Source organism: Mastigoproctus giganteus, chromosome 3, assembly GCF_048544385.1.
Source record: "Mastigoproctus giganteus isolate SK-2022 chromosome 3, ASM4854438v1, whole genome shotgun sequence".
Taxonomy (NCBI): domain Eukaryota; kingdom Metazoa; phylum Arthropoda; class Arachnida; order Uropygi; family Thelyphonidae; genus Mastigoproctus; species Mastigoproctus giganteus.
The window spans coordinates 222057106-222079457 of NC_143577.1; the positions used below are offsets into that span (position 1 = coordinate 222057106).

General features: G+C 38.1%; 1 protein-coding gene across 1 annotated transcript in view; it reads right to left on the reverse strand.

Moving 5' to 3' along the window:
• Positions 1 to 11618, reverse strand: part of LOC150088768 (calcium-activated chloride channel regulator 1-like) — a 179671-nt gene extending 168053 nt beyond the window's left edge. The window contains exons 1-2 of the mRNA XM_090370317.1: positions 11570 to 11618; positions 10287 to 10453 (exon numbers count right to left, since the gene is read on the reverse strand). Of these exons, the coding sequence (XP_090226443.1) occupies positions 10287 to 10453; positions 11570 to 11618 (216 nt within the window). The remainder of the gene's footprint in view (positions 1 to 10286; positions 10454 to 11569) is intronic.
• Between the last annotated feature and the right edge of the window lie 10734 nt (positions 11619 to 22352).

Consider the following 22352-nt stretch of genomic DNA (forward strand, 5'->3'; position numbering starts at 1 on the left):
TGGGCCCCTCCCTTTAGATCCTTCGAGGGCATCCACCCTGTCCTTCAAGCTCTCATATAGGCCCATAACAACGCTGAGTTCTCGCCTGATTTCTTACACTCCTTGCATTGCGCACACACAAAGACATCCCCCATGGCAATATCATGTCCCGTACCCGATTGCTCCACAAACATCACGCAAGCAGTGCATTTTAAAAGCCCGTGATTCAGAGGGCAACTGCCTCCTTCAGTTCTCCTCTGAGCTCCACAAACATCATGCAAGCAGTGCATTTTAAAAGCCCGTGATTCAGAGGGAAACTGCCTCCTTCAGTTCTCCTCTGAACCACAGCACTCCCATTAGCTAGAGCCCTTTGCTTTGCTGCTCTGGTCTGAGTCATGATTTTGATTTAATTTCAACAAAATTTCGAATTCAGTACAAAATTATAACCTTAAACTTGTATCCCAACACAGTTATAACGCTATATATATTTTTCAGTATCAAATATTATATAGAATTTTATATAACTTCTGTATCAAGTTATGTATTAATTAATTATGTTACGTTTTTAATCTAAGTTGTTATATGTATTTAGTTAATTACGAAAGCATCCTTTGATTTGGGGGAGATCCCTACTGACTGACAAGTGCAATATATCCCCAATTCATAAAGTGGGGTCAAAAGGCAACATGAGTAATTACAGACCTGTTAGCTGTTCCAGTGGAAATAATAGAATCACTGATTAAAGAAGTAATGCAGAACCATTTGGATAGGCGTGCAATTATACTTCAATCACAGCATGGATCTGTCAAGGGGCGGTCTTGTCTAATGAATTTAATAGGTTATTATGATGCAATGACCAAGCCGGATGCAAAAAATAATTTAGACATTATATACTTGGATTTCAGGAAGGCTTTTGATACTCTTGCACATAAGACTGTTGTGCAAACTGGAACGATGTGGTATTAAAAGCAAGTTACTGCTATGGATAAAGGGATGGTTAAGTGGATGAAGACAGATGTTGTTATTTGGTTTTTAGGAGCATTAGCAACTAAGGCCATATTGCTCCGAGGATATGCGGTGGTCATTCCCTGACCTTTCTGCATCCTCTGTATTTGTGGGTCACGGGCTTGAACCCTGGTCTAATCAAGAAGCGTGTGCTACGTACTGCTGCTCCTGCCCACCTGGCTATGGAGGCCCCGATGAAGACAGAGAGTAGTTATCAATAAGCACTGCTCTTCATGGATTAATTTTATTAGTGAAGTTCCCCAGGGTTCAGTGCTGGATCCATTGTTGTTTTCAATATTTTTCAGTGATATGAATGAAGGTATATCAGGCTTAATGTCTAAGTTTTCAGATGATACAAAGGTTGGCAGGATGGTTAATGACAATCATCAGGGTGAGCTACTGTAACTAAGATCTGGGAAAATTGGATCAACAGGCTAAGAGATGGCAGTTAAAGTTAAACATTGACATATGCAGGGAACTGCACATGGGTAGCAGTAACTCCAGAGTAACTTATCAACTGTGTAGTATTACACTCACGGTAGTGCAGAATGACCTGAAGTAACTGCAATAGCATTAGCATTAGTTCAGGCATATGATGCAAGAAAGCAAGCTTATACAGCATCAGCCAAAAAAAACCTTCCCATTTCACCCATTCGGTCATTCAAAATGTTTGTTTAGTTCAGCCTTAAATTAATTTAAGCTATCAACTGCTTAAATGTCTGCTGACGAGGCTACTAGAGACGGTCGTGTTCCAAGCCGCTAAGTGGATTTTTCTTACTTATTGATTTGAAATTATTGTTTTTCTAAAACTTTTGATTTAAATTTAGTAGTATAACATTATTTTGAGATTTTCTGATTAACTTGGTGTATTTATTCTTTACTCGGCCTTGTAATTGCATAAAAGTATCGGTAAAGGTTTCCGCTACCGTTCGTAAATTTCCCGCCATTGTGATACGATAGTTGTATGCCGTACTAGATAGCGTTAGTTGAACTTCGTTAGCAGTTAAATTGTACGTTTAAATAAATACATATAACGAATTAGATTACAAACGTAATATAATTAATTATATTTAACATAATTAATAACATAACATAATTATAATTAATTAATAAATTAATAGAATCATGACTCAGACCAGAGCAGCAAAGCAAAAGGCTCAAGCTAATGGAAGCGCTGTGGCTCAGAGCAGAACTGAGGGGGGCAGTTGTCCTCTGACTCACAGCCTTATAAAATGCACTGTTTGCTTGATGTTTGCAGAGCAATCGGGTACGGGACAAGATACTGCCAAGGGGGATGTCTTTGTGTGTGCTCGATGCAAGGAGTGTATCGATATCAGGCAACAACTCGGCGTTCTTGTGGGCCTATATGAGAGCTTGAAGGACAGGGTGGATGCCCTCGAAGAAACTAAATTGAGGGGCCCATCAAGCTCTCAGCTGCCCACATCAACGCCAGAGCTTGCACTTGGGCATCGCGTGACACAGAGACAACCCCCAAGGCAGAATGCGCTGGTCCCGAAGGAACTAGTAGTTGTTGGTGACTCTATTGTCAGGGAAACAGGGAACATGCTTTGTAAAAAAGATAGGTGGAACAGGACCAGGGTATGTCTGCCAGGGGCAAAGGTTGATGACGTTGTAGAGCGAATATCATCTTTTAAGGGCACAAAAGGTGATATAGTTGTACACGTTGGCACTAATAATATTAAGAGTAGGAGACCGGCAGAATTACTTAACAAGTACAGGTCACTGTTGAACAAAAGCCGAGAATTAGGGTTGAATTTGAAAGTGTCTGCAATTCTGCCCAGACACGATAGGAGGGAGTATATGATGAGAGCCTTGTCGATCAATTCGGCCCTGGAAAGATTGTGCAAGGCTCAAGGGGTAGAATTTTTTTCAGCCTGGACTGTACTTGTTAACAGGAGAGATTGCTTCTACAGGGATGGGATACACTTAAATAGAAAGGGTGCAAGAATATTTGCTGATGCTATCGAGGCAGTGTTAGGTGGGTCGGAAAACTGCTAGCTTGGGGGGAGACAAAGACCAATAGATTGACAGTAGCCACTGGCAGAGGTGAAAGAGATTCTTGCACTGCTTCTATTAGAATAAGCAGAAGCCTGAAAAACAAGATGCATGGTATTTCAGAGACTGCTGGGAGCCATTGCGGTACAAGTAAACACATGGGTTGTGTTAGGGTAGCTAAGAATAGAAACAGGTGCAGGTATACTTGCGTGTACACCAATGCTAGGAGTTTAGTAAATAAATTTGATGAATTTGAGGTATTGCTCAAAACATCAAAGGCAGATATTGTTGGGATATCAGAGACGTGGTGTCACACAGATATAAGGGATGTAGAACTGCAATTTGGGGAGTACAACGTCTACAGAAAGGATAGACAGGATAGGAAGGGGGGAGGGGTTATGCTATTAGTTAAGAAACACATAAAAACCAAGGAAGTGAAGCCAGTTGACATTGCTGGACAGTGCAGTGTTGAGTCAGTTTGGTGTGACATAAGCATTGGGAGATCAAAATTGAGAGTAGGAGTGTGCTATAGGCCTAATGACTCTGATGAGTATAATAAGGAACTGTACAGGGAAATAGAGTGGGCCAGTAAATCAGAGAGTCTTATAATGGGAGATTTTAATTTCCCAGATATTGACTGGAATTTGGGGGCTGGTTACTCACACACTAGCAGGGCTTTTGTGGATTTATTGGATGATTGTTTTCTACATCAGCATGTTCGGGAGGCAACTAGAGGGAGTAATACTCTTGATTTGATTATCAGCAGTGATTCTTCATGCATTAAGAATCTGCAGATAAATGAACCACTAGGTGGCAGTGATCACAGTGTGCTGAAGTGGGAGTTACTGAAAGAGGTAACTACCATTAGGGGTAAAGGGAAGGGTTATTGCTTCCGTAAAGGCGACTACGATGGACTGAGACAGTATTTAAATTCTATACAGTGGGACCAACTGATGATGTTACCAACAGCAAATTCAAAATGGGAAGCATTCAAAGAACTTATCTTGGAAGCTACTAGGCTTTACATACCAACTAAGAAATATTGTTCAAGGTTTAGGCCAAAATGGATGTCAGATGAACTAATGAGGCATATGGCAGAGAAGAAAAATGCATGGGATACTTACAAATTAACACATGACATAGAAGCCTATGATAGATACAAGTTGATATGCAACCAAGTTACAAAGGAGGTTAGGCAGGCGAAGGCAGATTATGAGAAATCCTTGGCAAGGGATGCAAAGAAAAACAGCAAAGAGTTCTTTACTTATGTAAACTCTAGAAGGAAGGGGATGAATCAGATTGGTCCACTTGATATTGATGGGTCAACTGTTGATGATCCTGCTCAGGTAGCTAACAAACTAAATGAATATTTTGCATCGACATTCACACATGAGGAGTTATTCAGCAAGGGGAATGCCAGAGGTGTATTCAACTCTAGTAGTAAGCTACAGAATCTTGAAATAACTGGGAGTAAAGTGGAGGAGAAACTGTTGAAGATAAACACAAGAAAGGCACCCGGGGTGGATGGGATCTATCCAGTTATATTAAAGGAGGCAGCAAAGGAAGTAAGCAAACCCTTAGCCATAATTATGAGAGCTTCCTTGGACTCAGGGGAGGTACCCATAGACTGGAAATGTGCAAATGTGACCCCAATTCACAAAGGAGGATCAAAGGCTGACACAAGTAATTATAGACCTGTGAGCTTAACTTCTGTTCCAGGAAAATTAATGGAGGCACTGGTTAAAGAAGCACTGCAGGATCATTTAGACAAGACTTCAGCTATAGCTCAGACACAGCATGGTTTTGTTAAGGGGAAGTCTTGCCTGACCAACTTGATTGGATACTATGATGCAGTCACAAAAGAACTGGATGCAGGGAATAACTTTGATATTATATACTTGGATCTTAGAAAGGCTTTTGATACTGTTGCACATGGAAGACTGCTACACAAATTGGAGCAGTGTGACGTTGGAGGCAAATTGCTGCTATGGATAAAGGGGTGGTTGAGGGGGAGAAGACAGAGAGTGGTAATCAATGGACACTGCTCATCGTGGACTAATGTTATTAGTGGAGTCCCTCAGGGCTCAGTGTTGGGTCCATTATTGTTTTCTGTATTTATAAATGATATTGATGATGGTATATCAAGCTTAATGTCCAAGTTTGCAGATGATACAAAGGTTGGCAGGGTTGTCAAGGACACTACTGACACTATGCTGCTGCAACAGGATCTGGAAAGGTTGAGCAGATGGGCTGAGAGGTGGCAAATGAAGTTTAACATTGACAAATGTAAAGTACTACACATGGGAAACAGCAACCCCAGAGCAACGTATCAACTCTGTAGTACTACACTGACAGTGGTAGAGAATGAAAGGGACTTGGGGGTGGTTGTGCAGGCAGATATGAAGTTCTCTGAGCAGTGCAGACTGGCTGCAAGAGTAGCTCATGGAGTATTGTCAATGATATACAGGAATTTTTCCAGCAGGGATAAGGAGGTGATTATTCCCTTGTATAAGGCAATGGTCAGGCCACACCTAGAGTACTGTACACAGGTCTGGAGGCCTCATTTCAAAAAGGATGTAGAGCTGCTGGAACGAGTACAGAGAAGGGCAACAAGATTAGTGAATGGAACAAAGGGGTGCTCTTACGAAGAAAGGCTTAAGTTTTGCAAATTACAGTGTCTAGAGACTAGGCACCAGCGAGGTGATCTGATAGAGGTGTATAAAGCCTTGAATGGGTTAAGCATGCTCAATGCTGATGGGATTCTTCCTCTAGCTCAGAAAAATCACCTGAGAGGGCATAAATTCAAATTGAGGAAAGACAGATGGAGGATAGACGTGCGGAAATTTGCCTTTAGCCAGCGGGTGGTTGGTTGGTGGAACAGACTGCCATCCCTTGTGGTGGAGGTTGATAGCCTAAATAAGTTTAAGGCTCAGCTGGACAGGTATTTTGAACGAACAGAGGGGTGAAGTGGAAGTGGGTTTTTTTTTTTTTTTTTGGCTGATGCTGCATAAGCTTGCTTTCTTGCATCAAATGCCTCTACTAATGCTAATGCTAATGCTAATGCTAACTTCCACAACAACAGATGAAGTCTGTTCCAGCAATCAACTACTCGTTGGCTAAAGGCAAACTTCCACACATCTATTCTACAACTGTCTTTCCTCAATTTGAATCTATGCCCCCTCAGGTTCTTAGTCTGAGCAAGCAAAAGTATCCAGTCAGCATTGATCCTGCTCAAACCATCACTTCAATCAGATCCCCTCGCAGGTGCCTAGTCTCAAAGATGCTGCAAGTTGCAGCATCTGGAAACTAAGCATCTCAGAACTTAAGCCTTTCTTCATAAGCACACCCCTTTGTTTCTCTCAATCTTGTTGCCCTTCTCTGTACTTGTTCCAGCAGCTCTACATCCTTCCTAAAATGAGGCCTCCAGACCTGTATACAGTACTCAAGGTGTGGCCTGACCATTGCCTTATACAAAGGGATAATCACCTCCTTGTTTGTTTGTTATTTGGTTTTTAGGAGCATTAGCAACTAAGGCTATATTGCTCCGGGGATATGTGGTGGTCGTTCCCGCATCCTCTGTATTTGGTGGTCACGGGCTCGAACCCCGGTCTAATCAAGAAGTGTGTGCTACGCACTTCTGCTCCTTCCCACCTGGCAAGGAGGGCCCCACCTCCTTGTCACTGATAGCAAAATCCCTATAAATTGTTGACAAAACTCCATGACCTGCTCTGGCAGCCCGTCTGCACTGCTCAGAGAACTTCATATCTGACTGCACAATTAACTCCAGGTCTTTTTCATGTTCCACATCCCTGAGTGTAGCACCACAGAGTTGGTACGTTTCTCTTGGGTTACTGTTACCCATATGCAGTACTTTGCATTTGTCAATGTTAAACTTCAGTTGCCACTTCTCAGTCCATCTGCCTAACTTTTTTAGATCCTGTTGCAGTAGCATACTGTCTTTAGTGTCACTAACAACCCTGCCAACCTTTGTATCATCTGCAAACTTGGATATTAAGTTTGATACAACTTCATCGATATCATTGATAAATACACAAAACAACAATGAGCCCAGCACTAAATCCTGGGGGACTCCACTAATAACATTAGTCCACATAGAGCAGTGTCCCTTTATTACCACTCTCTGCTGTCTCCCACTCAACCATCCCTTTATCAATTGCAGCAGCTTGCCCTTAATGCCATACCACTCCAATTTGTACAGCAGTCTTCCATGTGCAACAGTATCAAAAGCTTTCCTGAAATCCAAGTGGCTAAGGTAAAGAAAGCCAACATGAGAATGACAAGAAACGTCAGATAACTGATGTGGAAAATTAGTTTCCTGACACCGGACTCTAGCACTGCTCGCTCGGTAAACAGATGGTAGGTGTTATCAGTCTGGAACTGAAATCGAGAAGTAATATTGATTGACAGGGAGGCGTGGCAAATTATGTAATGATCGGTGATGGGTACAACAGACAACAAGCTATTGTGTAGTCATTGTCTGGCATTATAATGCATATTTATAAGTAAAGAACAGTGCATAATAGTTTTGTGATGAATGGTAAACAGGTAATAGCAATGATTCTTTTAAAGATGGAAGAAATTTGTAAGGAAAATAAAATGTTGGTTGAGTTTTTGATGAAAACTAAATTAATAAAAGTTTCATTCCGTTCATTTTTATGTTCTTCATTATGTTTTTTTTCTCATTATTAAAAGTAGATTTTTGGAGTTCATGAGTGTTTTTACTATATTGTTGATTTAGGTTTGGTTACGAAAAAAGGAAAAGGTTTCTTTATTTTTCATTATATTTCTTAACCCTGACCTTAAATGGGAGGTAGGAAATAATAGAAAAGGTTTCCTTATATTTCGTGACCTAACCTTAAACGTTAGGTTATTAAATAATAGAAAAAGAAAGAAAGATTCTTTAAATATATATATAGTGAATAGCTATTGAGCTATTGACTGACTTTATGATATGTGTGTATCTGCACGAGTGTCTTTAAAAATAAAAGTACAGTAATAAAAAATTAATATTTTGTTAATAAACAATTTATGTGCTGGTCCACCCATGATTGTAAAGAAAAAAGGTTAGGTTATGTTACCCCTTCCATTTTGGGAGGGGTTCAAGCTCCCATGGGATTCAAGTGGAGGTAACCTGACCTTTTTTCACCATTATGGAAAGCGTTCATTAGGGCAAGTTACCATTGAGGCAAGTGATCATTAGTTCTTCTGAGTGATACTAAGCCAATGTTGTTGTGTTCATGTAGCAATCAGCACATCGTTTGCCACGCCTAACTGTCAATCAATATATTGTTCTTGACTTCTGCTCCAGACCGATAACACCTACTGTCTGTTTACAGAGTGAGCAACGCTAGAGTGCCGTATTGGGAAACTAATTTTCCGCATAAGTTATCCGACATTTCTCGTTGTTCTCATGTTGGCTTCCTTTACCTTCACCATCCAGGTATATGATATCAAAATTATTTTTTGCATCCAGTCCCTTTGTGACCACATTGTGCATAAGACCATGGTTAGGTCGCACCTTGAGTACTGTATACAGGTCTCGAAGCCTCACTTTAGGAAGGATGTAGATCTGCTGGAACATGTGTAGAGAAGGGCAACTAGATTGGTTAAGGGAACACAAAGGTGCACTTACCTAGAAATGTTTCAGTTCTGCAAATTGCAGCAGGCACCTTCGGGGAGATCTGGAGGTGTTTAAACCCTTGACATTTGAACTATGGAATAGTTCAAAAAGTCAGTGATGTGCTCGGTCTCAGAAGAATAGCACTATAAGATAAAATAAGAAAGTAGATTTGTTTTCATTTCTTTTTTTTTTTACTTTTTCTGCTGGCAAATGCTACATATGTTAAGCTCTTTATCACATCATTTCGACAAATTGCTAAACATACATGTAGCAACATAACACATGGTGCATGTTGATATGTACATCATGGTTGGTTGGGAATTACTCATTTAGAACACTCAAGAGAGTGACTACTGAGAGGTTGCACATGGCAGTGAGTGCAGGTGGCAAGCTTAATAATTGTGACTGTACGTAATGATAACTGGTAATGAACTTCTTTCAAAAAGTAGTATTAGTAGTGGTAATTGATGTAAGAAAGCAAGCTTATACAGCATCAGCCAAAAAAAACCATCTCATTTCATCTATACATCCCCTCCAACAGTTTTTCTAGTTTTACCATGAATTTATTTTGGCTATCCACTTCCACATCATTGGATGAAAGTTTCTTCCAGCAATAATCCAACTGGTGGTGGCTAATGGCAACCTTCTGCACAGCTATTCTGCAACCATCCTTCCTCAATTTAAATTTATGCTCCATCCATTCAAAGCCTTAACACCTCAATCAGATCACCTTGTAGGTGCCTAGTCTCCAGATGCTGCAGTTTGCAGAATGAAGCCTTTCTTGGTGAGAGTATCTCTGTTTCCCTCACCAATCTCATTGCTCTTCTCTGTACCTGCTCCAGCAGCTTGACATCCTTCCTGAAACAAGGCTTCCAGACCTGTATGCAGTTATCAAGATGTGGCCTGACCATTGCCTTATACAATGGAATAATCACCTGATCCCTGCTATCAAAATTTCTGTATAACATTGACAAAACCCATGTGCTGTTCTTGACAGCCTGTCCACACTGCTCCAAGAACTTCATATCTGACTGAAAAATAACCCCCAGGTCTTTTCATTTTTCACTACCCGAATTTTAGTGCCACGTGGTACATTAATTTGGGATTACTGCTACCCATAGTACTTTGCATCTGTCAATGTTAAACCTCAGTTGTCATTTCTCAGCCCAACTGCCTGATTTTATTAGCTCTTGTTGCAGTAGCATACCTTCATTGCTGTCATTAACCACCATGCCAACCTTTGTATCATCTGGAAACTTAAATGTTAAGCCCAATATACCTTCATCAGTATCATTAATAAATACAGAAAACAACAATGGGCCCAGCACTGAACCCTGGGGGACTCCATTGATAGCATTAGTGTACAAAGAGCAGTAACTTGCCCTTAATGCCATGAGGCTTCAATTTGTATAATGGCCTATTATGTGGAACGCTAACAAAAGCGTGTAAAGTACTATCAAAATTTTCTTCTTATAATTTCAAAGACTTAGTTAACTTTTGAAGAATAAATCTTTACATTAGCAACTGTGTCAGAATTCTCTTGCCTTAAGAATTTTACATTTCTATTTATAACTATATAAAATACATAAGATTTCATCTGGGAAAAAAAACATTACACTACTAAAAATGCAATATTTTAACTAACCTTTATATCATTCAGTAATGCAGCATTCTCTTCAATATCTTTATTGATTGCAACTAAAATACCTTCATAACCATGATTTTTTAGAATAATTTCATAAAAGTTCCTGGCATCTCCTCCTTGGAGTAATGCAAAGCAGCATACAGACAAGATTACAGTGGCCTTCATAACTGCAGAAAGAAACAATACTGGGTAAGAAACAAAACTTTTACAAATATAAATCACGATAACAGTTCATCTGAATGGACAGAAGATAAAACATATTTTAAAATAAATTAAATATATATTCATTATTCTTGAAAATTATGCATCAGCCATTTTGAATTATATAATCAAAAAATTGTCAAGAATTTAATATATCCAGTGAGTTACTTTTAATATTTTGTAATAAAGATAGGTAAAACAGAACCAGAACCAGAATGTCTGCGTGTTGATGATGTAACTAACCAGTTGTCAGTTCTCAAGGGGTTTTGTTTACATGAATAAGTGATTACTAAAGTTATTAATCACAAACAAACTGAAGGTCACGTTGAAAACATATTGAGTTAGGACAAAATGTAAACATATCTGTAATCCTACTCAAGCATGATGGTAGGAATTTTATGATGTGAGCTTTGTTGATTAACCCTAGGCTTGAGAGACTCTGCAAGTCTTTTGAGAGCACATTTTTATCAAGTAGCCTGCCCAAGAAAAGATGGTATACTCATGAACAGAGGTAGTGCAAGGATTCTTGCTGATGTCATTAACAGGTTTAAAAGGGCTGAGGAAAACCACTAGTGCAGTGGTTCCTAAACTACTGAGATCTACTGACCCTTTCAAAAATCAAAAAAAGTTCACGGATCCCTTCAAATATCAAAACAGTTTGCAGACCCCTATATATAACATATATAGTGGTACCTCGGTATACGTCCGCTTTGGAATAAGTCCAACTTGATATACGTCCTGTTTAGATGCAAAAAGTTTTGTTTTGTATACGTTTACCAAATATACGTAAAATTTTGTTTGGTATACGTTTACAAAAAGGTATGGAATACACGAGTCATATTCCATACTTTTGTTTGGAATACAACTTGCGTGGGTCAAAATGAGTCACGACACCACGCGCTATCCTTGTTTACCTCTCTCGAGACAAAGCCACGATTCAGAGATGCCAGATCTTACCCCCTCTCCAAAAACCAAATAAAAGCTGACCAAGGATGAATGCTAGCAAAGTACACGCGCCCATCCTCACTCGGCTTTCCAAATAAAACCGACCGAGGACGTATGCACACACGGTGCACGCTTACGTCCTCGATCGGTTTTATTCGGTTTTTGGAGAGGGGTAAGATCTGGCATCTCTCCCACGACTGCCCACGAGCGTCAGTACGACAGTTTCTACCATTCAGTGAACAGCCCACACTATAACTCTCTGTGAATTTTCACATGATTTTGTGTTTTTTCGCATAAATTTTTTGTAAATTCATTAACCATGAGTTCTAAGAAAGTTAACGAGAAGAGCCAAGCAACGAAGAAAATGGTTAGGATCACCATTGAGGTGAAAAAAGAGATTGTTGAAAAGTATGAAGGTGGCATGCATATCCGGGACTTGGCTGCTGCATACCATATGTCGAGAATGACAGTATCTACGATTGTGAAAAACAAAGACGTTATTAAATCTGCTAACATTGTGAAGGGGGTGAAATCAATTACCAAACAAAGATTAGGGACATTAGAGCATGTCGAGAAATTGCTTTTGATCTGGATAACAGAAAAACAGTGTGCTGGCGATAGAGTATCGGAGGCAATGATTTGCAAAAAGGCAAAACTGATGCATGCCGATCTTTTGAAAAACAAGGCAGGAACGAGCCAAGAAAGTGAAGTGTTTAAAGCCAGCCATGGCTGGTTTGATAATTTTAAGAAGAGGACTGGCATTCACAGTGCTGTGAGGCATGGAGAGGGAGCCAGTGCTGATAAAGATGCCGCCAATGATTTTGTTACAGAGTTTGGGGAATTTGTGACGAAACAGGCCTGTTTTGGAAGAAAATGCCTAACAGGACCTATATTACACAAGAGGAGAAGGCATTGCCAAGGCACAAGCCAATGAAGGACAGGCTCTTGTTCTGTGGCAATGCAAGTGGGGATTGCAAACTGAAGCCTCTACTGATCTACCACTCTGAAAACCCAAGAGCCTTTAAGAAACATAACGTGCAGAAAACTCAGTTACCTGTGATGTTGGAGGTCAAACAGCAAGGCTTGGATAACCAGAGAATATTTCAGTGAGTGGTTTAATGTTATGTTTGGGCCAAGTGTAAAAAGTTATTTAGAGGAGAAAAACCTGCCTCTGAAGACCCTCCTCATAATGGACAATGCTCCAGCTCACTCTCCAAGCTTGCAGGACTATGTGCTGCCGGAGTTTGACTTCATCACTGTAAAGTTCCTTCCCCCCCCCCACAACATGACTCCTCTCATTCAGCCTATGGACCAACAGGTCATCAGTAATTTCAAGAAACTCTACACTAAAGCAGTATTCCAGAGGTGCTTTGAAGTGATCTCTGACACAGAATTAACCCTGAGAGAGTTTTGGAAGGATCACTTTACTATCGTCCATTGCATATCTCTCATTGACAAAGCCTGGCAGGAAGTTTCTTACAGAACAATGAACTCTGCTTGGAGGAATTTGTAGCCAGAAGCAGTGACTGAAAGGGACTTTGAGGCTGTGCCTATAGTGGAGGATTATGTCTCTCTGGGTAGGTCCATGGGTCTGGATGTGAGTGATGGTGATGTGGAGGAGTTAGTGAAGGGACACAGGGAAGAGCTGACCACTGAGGAGCTGCAGGAACTTGAGAAGGAGCACAAGACTAAGATGGATACACTCTCTTCAGGCTCGGAGGAGGAGGAGATAGAGGAAGCCCCTACTTCATTAATCAAGGAAATCTTTGCCAAATGAATAGATGTCAAAAACTTTGCGGAGAAGTACCATCCCAACAAAGCCCAAACAAGCCATAATAGCATTGTCTGGATCGACCAGACAATGTCACATTTCTGAAACATCCTGAGGAGAAGGCAGAAGCAAAGTTCTTTGGACAGATTTTTAGTAAGCGTCAAACCTGGTGATCCTCAACCAGGTCCAAGTAGGGAAAAGAGACAGGAAAGAGAAAATTAAAGTTTGTTAAATTTTCATTTATTTCATCTAATTGTTTTTGTATTTATGTATTTTAGTATTAAGCAGTGTTTAAATTATTTTATACAACTCCATCAGTATAATATGCCAATAACAATAGGATTTTTTTTCATGGGAACGGATTAATCATTTTCCCTTTATTTCTTATGGGAAAAATTCGTTTGGTATACGTCCTGTTTGGTATAAGTCCAAGGATCTAGAACGGATTAAGGACGTATACCGAGGTACCACTGTACATATGTTATATGCATGTATGTGTATATATATACGGTCAACCACCATTTCACAGACCCCCTGGAACTGGTCTATGGCCCCTCAGGGGTCTACGGACCCCGGTTTGGGAAATGCTGCACTAGTGGATTATATGGAAATATGCAGTTAGTTAGTGATATAAGTCATCTTAGTGATAAAAGTCACTTGTAGTCTCAAAGGTCCATGAATAATCACCTATCACTTAAGTTTGTGAAAAGATGTGACAACAGCAATAAACAAGTTGGTTAATGTATGTAGGGCATTACATTTCAGGCACATCAGCAAATAGTAATATATGATTTATAAAAAAAAGGAGCAAAAAACAATGACATGCATTTTTTTCCCCGAGCATCCACCATATTATCCACTCATTTCTTCAATCAGTATACTGGAACAAACATGGTATCTAGTGCTTCAGCTATAACATATAGTATATGCATAGTCTATATGATATGTATGAAAAGAAGGAATAACAATTTCCAGACTTGTATTGGTCTGATTTTAATTAAATTTGGAAGGCTTAACAAATTTGGAAAGATCAAAATATAAAATTTCAGGAAAATCTATCCACTGAGAATCAAGTTATTACATTATTATTATTATTATTATTAGTCATAAGGTGCAAGGAAGCTCAGGCTTATGAGGCACCAGCCAAAAAAAAAAAATCCTGTGTTACCCTGAGAGAGAGAGAGAGAAGTAGAAGGAAATCACCAAAAAACAAGAAAGAATAATGACATCCAGCTCAGGACCCTGGGTTGTGGATGGACAGACAAAGAAATAATTGCGGAATTTGCAGTATATTTGTCAGATTTCAGTGAAATCTGGTATGGTTCTACATATATTCCTAAAGGGCGAATTTAAAAAAATAACAAATTCATGAAAATCAATCCACTGGTAGTCAAGTTATTACACGAAGATGGAAAAAAAGGAAAATAATTTATATTGGTCTGATTTTAATGATATTTAGAATGGCTTGACAAATCTTTTTAAAAGGCCCAAATATAACATTTCATGAAACTTATATATGCACATTGTGCTTATATTCAAATTTTAACAGATGATGTGGATTACTCCACAACAGAACTACTTTTAAGACCCTCCTGCGTTGAAGTTCAGCTTTATTTACTTGGTTTTCATTATTTACTTAGGATAGTGTTAACCTTTATTATCTATCTATCTTTCTCTCTCTCTCTCTCTCTTTTTTTTCCCCCTTTAATTATTTTTTTCTTTAATAATTATTATTTTAACATTCTATCTAATTAAATTTATTATTATTTTTTTAAATTTACATATTGTTTTGTCCAGTTAAATATTTTTATTCTAAGTTGTTAATTATGCTAGTCCCTTTGGGGACAGTTTTTAAAAAATTTTTTTTTTTATGTAGGTCCTTGGGGCAGGATTCACTGGTCTCCAGTTAATTAGAGATGAGATTGTCACCTGCTTGTACTCAGATTTGGGCTTCCTGGGTATGGGAATTGCTGGCATCCACTGGTATTACACTTTCTCCAGTGGATGTAGGATTCTTTGTGGTCTTCACCACAGTATACATGATTATAGGTGACTGCTGCACCCATATAACATGCACTTTTTTCCTATGAGTGCTGGTAATATTTAGTTTAGTACGTGTATAGTTGGGCCTGCCTCCTCGTGGCATGGACGGGTACTGAGAAGCAGCCTTCCTGGTGATCAATGCTTCCTGGTGGCTAAGTGGCCAGAAACAACTAAATAACACAACAACATACACACTATGCAAACATAGCACTACACTCATTTCTGGTCATTGTACAAAGTTTTGTACATCATTGCAGAGAACCATGGCAGAGATGAACTAATGTTTAGGGGCTGCCTTACATAAGACACAACACATGTCCACACATATATTCAAATGCACAAAAAAAAAAAAAAAAAAAACACACTATAAGTAAATACCTTTTTCTATTTATTCTTATGTTGTTTATTATTAATTTATCTGTATTAACTTTATAGCAACTAACTTTATAAGTAATAAAATGTTACATAATATAATCGTATTCATAAGCAGGGTGGTTGCAGTATTTTCTAAAGAGGTAGCAATAAATCAGTGTTCCAGGAAATTGTTTTAATCATCATGCATCAGTCAAAAAAAAAAACACCATTATTTTTTAACATAAGGGGAATAGGGGGTATAGCCCTACCAAGGATCACCCTTCTGCTATCCCCACAAGGTGATCTGTGTTACATATTTATTATATTCCAAATATAGTGAATATGTTACCCAGACAATCTTGTGGGGATAATAAATATACCACTATTCCCAAAGTTTGTAAAATTGATATATGGTAAACATGTAAAGTTAATGAACCACTGATGTAGAACACTTTTTTAATTATTATTTTGGACTTTTACTGTATCAGAGCTGTAAAAAGCCCAAATTTTGGTCCGGTCCATAAGCGAATTGGTAAATTCTAAGATTTCGGACTTTTCGCGCAACATACGTTATTATTATTATTATTATTATTATTATTATTATTTTGACACGACACTACCAGTCGAAACATCGGCGGTCACTACTGCTTGTACAGTATGCTAATAGAGACAACACTATTAAAACAATAAACAACTCATTGTTTTATCATTTTGTAAATCACATTGTTTTCCTTTGCAGAAAGAGTAACTGAATTATTAATTTGAATTCCGCTTTAATCATCGTGACACCTCACTTCATTCAGCACTGCTAAGGAACAAAACGAACTGTCCGGTAGAAACCAAAATTTGTGTGGTTGCTATTGGGATTTCAAGGTATCAATCAAACAAACAAACAAAAAAATTCATCTTTCTATCGCAACTACTTCTGGGTGAATACACATCTTTTTTGAACACCCCCGTAAGTAACAAAAGGGGTGTGGTGTCAAATTATTTTCGGCAAGTACATAGTGTTAAAGCGCCAAAAAAAGTTTGGAAAGCACGTGCTCCACCAACACGGAGAAGCTAGAAAAACTGGTTTCACCCAAGTATAGAAAAACTTTCGTATTAGTGTGGAATTGCTTATGACAACCATAAAAGTTAATCCTTCAGGCCAGTTATCTTTTCTCATCGTTCTATAAGTCACCCGCGATCCGCCGAATCTTTTTTTTGCGGCCCCGCGACGTGCTTAGTATTTTTTTTTTTTTTTTAAGTTTTATTTTGTGATCATTATACTCTTTGTGTGCGTCACAAATTTTCTGTTATTATACTCGCGAATTTTGTCAAGCCAGATGAACAGAAAAATGACAATGTGGCCTTTTGGCATTAAAAGTCAGGGACGGACTTGTTGCGGCCCTAAGCTACACGTATGAGGCCTCTCTCTCTTACAGTTCACCTGTGACAATATTAAAAAAGGATTTTTTAAGTTGGCGCGAGGTCCCTTGTAATGTGACGCCCTAAGCTGTAGCTTGTTTAGCTTACATGTCATTCCGGCCCTGTTAAAGGTTGTACAGTAACCGACACACACTGACAGTTCTGTTAATGTGTCAATCAACATCCACTTAAGATAAACGGCTATTATATATATATATATATAAGAGGCGTGCGTAAAGTGATTAATATGAACAGAAATGATTTACCTTTTGGAGCGTAGAAAATCTCCCTATCGTGACCTGGGCGTTAGAGGAAGTTTGGAAAAAAATTTACGCCTTATATGTCAAAGGCTGTGACGTAGTTCAGATTGCATTTATCTCAAGTACCTTACATCAGTGATGAATACAATACAATACAATACAACACAACCCAAAATCGTAACAGCAAACCCTGCGACACGGAAACTGGACAAGGCTAATAAACACTTCACTTTTTTTTTTTTTTTTTTTTTTTTTTGGCAACAGATCACCGTACCAAACGAACTGTTAGATAATGTCAATTGGCCTGGCAAAAATAAGTAATTCTTACCTGAATAACGCAGCACACGCTTAAACAATGGGAGGATATGCTCAGGAGGTTATCCAAATCTCTTTACCCTTATCTTATCTCCTCTGGATTGGAACCAATAACAAGAATCAGCAAGAAGTTAAGAGTTTAATGAAACGTTATACCGAACAAGAAAAAAATTGTCGACAGACGTTTGACACGAAAGTAGTGGCCGACAGTCCCTTATATACAACCGTTTATCAGCGTCAGCGTTGCTACCTTAGTCGAAGCGGAACAACAGTTTTGGTTTTCGTTTCAAATTGATTTTTCTTTGTACTAGCTTTTGCTGTCGAGATTACGCGGAACCAGCTTCGTTCCATAAACGAAATGGTAACAGTGTCGAAACAGTGGCAAGTCCTTTGTGTGAAAAAGGTTTTACTAGTGAGGGATGGGGGTGACGAAAAGAAAATTATTATTATTGTTACTAGCCGAATATGCTGCAACAGCCAAAAACAAACTTCCGAGTTACTCCGAGAGAGAGAGAGAGAGAGTGTCAGAAGTAGACGGGAATCGCCAAGAAAGAAGAATGATGATATACAGCTCAGGACCCTGGGTGTGCCACGTTCATACTCACCAGATGCGAGTCCCTAGCAGTGTTGCCAACTCTTAATAATATTTCCCGCTAGCCGCATACTCAAAATCCGCTATTTTTAACACTTAACCCGCCAAATTTTTAAAAATTTCATTTGTTTGTACTTTGTAGTGAATAAAAACAAACAAACAAATAGTATATATAAATAGTTATTTATTTTCTGTTTTTAATATAAAATCAATATCTAAAAATCTAAATTAATTTCGAAATTCAATATCTCCTCATCATATGCTTCTTGTGTACCTATTTTGCGAAGCACTTCTTCAGGTAAAACAATTTTTACAACACTTTTCAACTCTTTTGAGCCCGTATCGTACTGATAAGATTGCATTAACCATGCCAACACTCATTCTGTTGCGTGTTTTGTTTTTTACTAGATTTAAGTTGCTGAATATTCTTTCCACATCTGCATTGGATAATGGCAAAATTAAAATACCCAATGCAAATTGGCTAATTTCTTTAAATGGATTTTCACCGCTTGCATCTGGATATTTCTAAACTTCTGACCAAAACTTCATTGTATTGTTGATGTTTTCTCATTTAACAAGAGTAATGTTTATATACTGTTGCTCATTTTTTTCAATTTGATTCAAAAGATTTGTTTACTCTTTGTACTTCAGATAAGATAGGTTTTAAAAATAAAATATACGCTAAATTACTTTCATCTTTGAACATTGAATAAAGAAGTTGTGCAGTATAACGTTTGTCAGTCAAACGAGTTATTTCAATATACTGTTCTAAAATTCTTATTATAGCAACTTCAATGGATAATCACCTTGTTTGACACGAATGAACTATCTTTTTCGGATCTGCACCATCGTTTATGGCACTTTATAAATATTTAAATTGATTTTGTCAACTAGTGGATTTACTAAACCAATTATAAGTTTCAGCGATCATGAATTCTAGACTTCTAGGGAATATTTCGCGGGTTGCATGAGATACTGCTAATTGCAAAGAATGACATACGCATTTAATTAATATCAATTTCGGTACATCGGACTTCAAATGTGTATAAACGCTGTTATTAACTCCAATCATAACGCTAGCATTATCTGTCCCAATGCCCACAAATTATTTAAATTCTGGTTTAAATCGTTTCAACTAATTCTTAATATTATTTTTGGTATATTGTAATTATGGAAGGTGGATTAAATGATACTGAAAACAGACTGGCTCTGATGCCGTAGCCTAGTGGTCAGGCGCGCGGGTGCATAAGTACACGTGCCTTGAGTGACCGGGGTTCAAGCCCGTGACTGCTGAATACGGTACTGTTTCTTGTATTCTGTGTATCTTGTAAACTCCTCTGACCGTTTGGTCGTCCCGGAGTATAAACAGAAAATTTATTAAAGGAAGTTTAAAATTTTCCAGCGTTATTTTAATTGAATTTGAAATATTTTCAGCGTTACATTGATCTAATTCTACAAGAGCTAAGAATGTAGAAACTCTTTTATCGAATTGCTCATCATAATACACAATTGCAATACCTAATAGTTTTGTTACACTAATATCGTTTGATTCATCTAGTAACAAACTATAATTTGAAAAGCCATTGAGCACTGACTATAATAAATCTTTCTGAAAGTGGGGGTGTAGGATATATTTTATAACGCCGTTGCATTTTGTTCGATGAATTTTTAAAGTTTTGGCTGTTTGATCTTGGAATGCATTCTTACATAATTCACCAAGGTGGTCTATTACCAGTACTGACGAGTGAGCACAAACAAACAAACTTAACTTTGCTTCAGCTTCCACTGTTTGTAAATTCTTGGTGGGAAAATTTAATTTAGATTGGTTGCCTGATCTATTAGGTGGAAATGGTTCTTCTACTGACTTAATATGTTTGAAAGTTTTTAAATGACTTTTAATGTTATGTCGGTAATTCGGATCGCATTTCTTGGAAGCCAATCAAATACGACGAATAAAAATTATTCAATGCCACTTCTTCGCGGTTTCAAAAAAAGGCGTCATTAGAATTTTTCCCACATTTTTAGATTTGATTCAACAATTAAAGCTATGACCCAACAGTCAGGTCGTTTGACCGCGGGCGTAACTACGTAAAATTGTTGGGGTTCTCCTCAGGGAAATTCCAGAATAATATAAAACCGATTCTTCGCTTTAAAAAAAAAAAACAAAAAAAAACTATGAAATATGATATCCCTACTATGTTTACGATGTATATCGATAAAACATTTCAATTATGAAATATTTTTATTGTTAATTAAATAATTACTTGAACAATTAATTTAATATTTGTTAAATAAATATTTCTTAATTTAAATGTTACATTGCCAAAATATATAAAATGCTAAACATTTATACTCTTCCCGCTAAAAAATCCGCTATCCGCTATTTCATATTTTAATCCGCTAAACCTGAAGCAATTCCGCTAAATCTAGCGGGAAAACCGCTAAAATGGCAACACTGGTCCCTAGGTTGAGTAAACATATCCAAATAAATAACTTTATTTGCGTTTATGTCTTCACGTTGGCGCTTAATGATAATTATAAAAACAAAAAGACCGTTCTCCGTTATTGCGTTTCTGGAACTGCGATAAACAACAAACAGGGATGCTGGGTAGTCTTCTTGATTATGGAATCAAGTAATTATAATGATAATGAGTAAATGTAAAAAAAATTGTAACAAATGTAAATGTCCACCTTCTATCTTAAATATACTCTTCACGGACCTTTTTTTTCGTATTCTGTGACACTTTTGTAATGTTTTTGAACATGTATAGATATAGTGCAAGCGTATCAGAAATACATAGCTATATCTGAATAAATCAGAATATTAGTAAAACGGCATCGTTTTAAGTTATATCTCATATTGTGAATACCTTCACAACGAGTTGCCATGATATTGCACTACTTCGAATAAGTAACGCTTCACCTAAGGAGAAGACTAATGTTACTTATTCTCAGATGGTTACCACCACCCAGACGGCACCGTCTCAAGACTATTTGAGAATAAGTAACATTAGTCTTCTTCTTAGGTGAAGCGTTACTTATTCGAAGTAGGGCATCATGGCAACCCGTTGTGAAGGTATTCACAGTATCAGATATAACTTAAAACGATGCCGTTTTACTAATATTCTGATTTATTCAGATATAGCTATGTATTTCTGATGCGCTTGCACTATATTTATACATAGTCTAGAATCCTCCATAGCTTGAGGCTTATGCCCTAAACGCTTTAGAGTCTAAATACATGATACAACATCAGGCATCTCTCATATTGTGGAGTTATACTTCATAACTGTTTTGCCATCATTACATCACTTGGGTAGCCATTACATCACTTTGCCATCATTACATCACCGAAGAAGGGCCTGAAACGGCACCAGGGGAGCCTGATGATGTCTGGAGTTTCCAAGAATAGGTAACAACAGCCTTCTTCTCCACTAGGGAAGCGTTGCCTATTCGAGGAGTTTATGAGTTTTTGAGTGGTGTGAGTTGAAGGAGTTACTGTCCCTTTCATTCTTCTACACCGTTTCTTTTCCTCTTCCACTCCTATTACTTTCCTCTACCTTTTTTTGCTTTTCTAAGTCTAATAGGGACAAGTGGATAGTCGAGTTATTATCCCACACATATACAAAATAGCCCTGAAACGATGCGGTCTGGGTGGTGGTACCCATCTGAGAATAAGTAACATTAATCTTCTTCTTAGGTGAAGCGTTACTTGTTCGAAGTAGTGCAATATCATGGCAACTCGTTGTGAAGATATTCACAATATGAGATATAACTTAAAACAATGCCGTTTTACTAATATTCTGATTTATTCAGATATAGTTATGTATTTCTGATGCGCTTGCACTATATTTATACATAATCTAGACTCCTCCATAGCTTGAGGCTATGCCCTAAACGCTTTAGTGTTTTTGAACATTTATTTGCTAGTGGTGAATCGGATATATTTTCAATTGTAATAGCCACTTCTGAGGTTCCCTACAACCGTGGGATCAGGGCAAGTGACGGGTAGGCCCATGTGGAACGACAACACTCACGTAACCGATGTGTTGATAACAAAATTTCAGAAAAGAGATAACTGCAAATTAACATCGCGATTATTACCTTTGTGTACAGCACGTTCTGAACCTTGCCAGTCCTTTTGGTCACCATGCGGTCAACATTCCTGGATGATC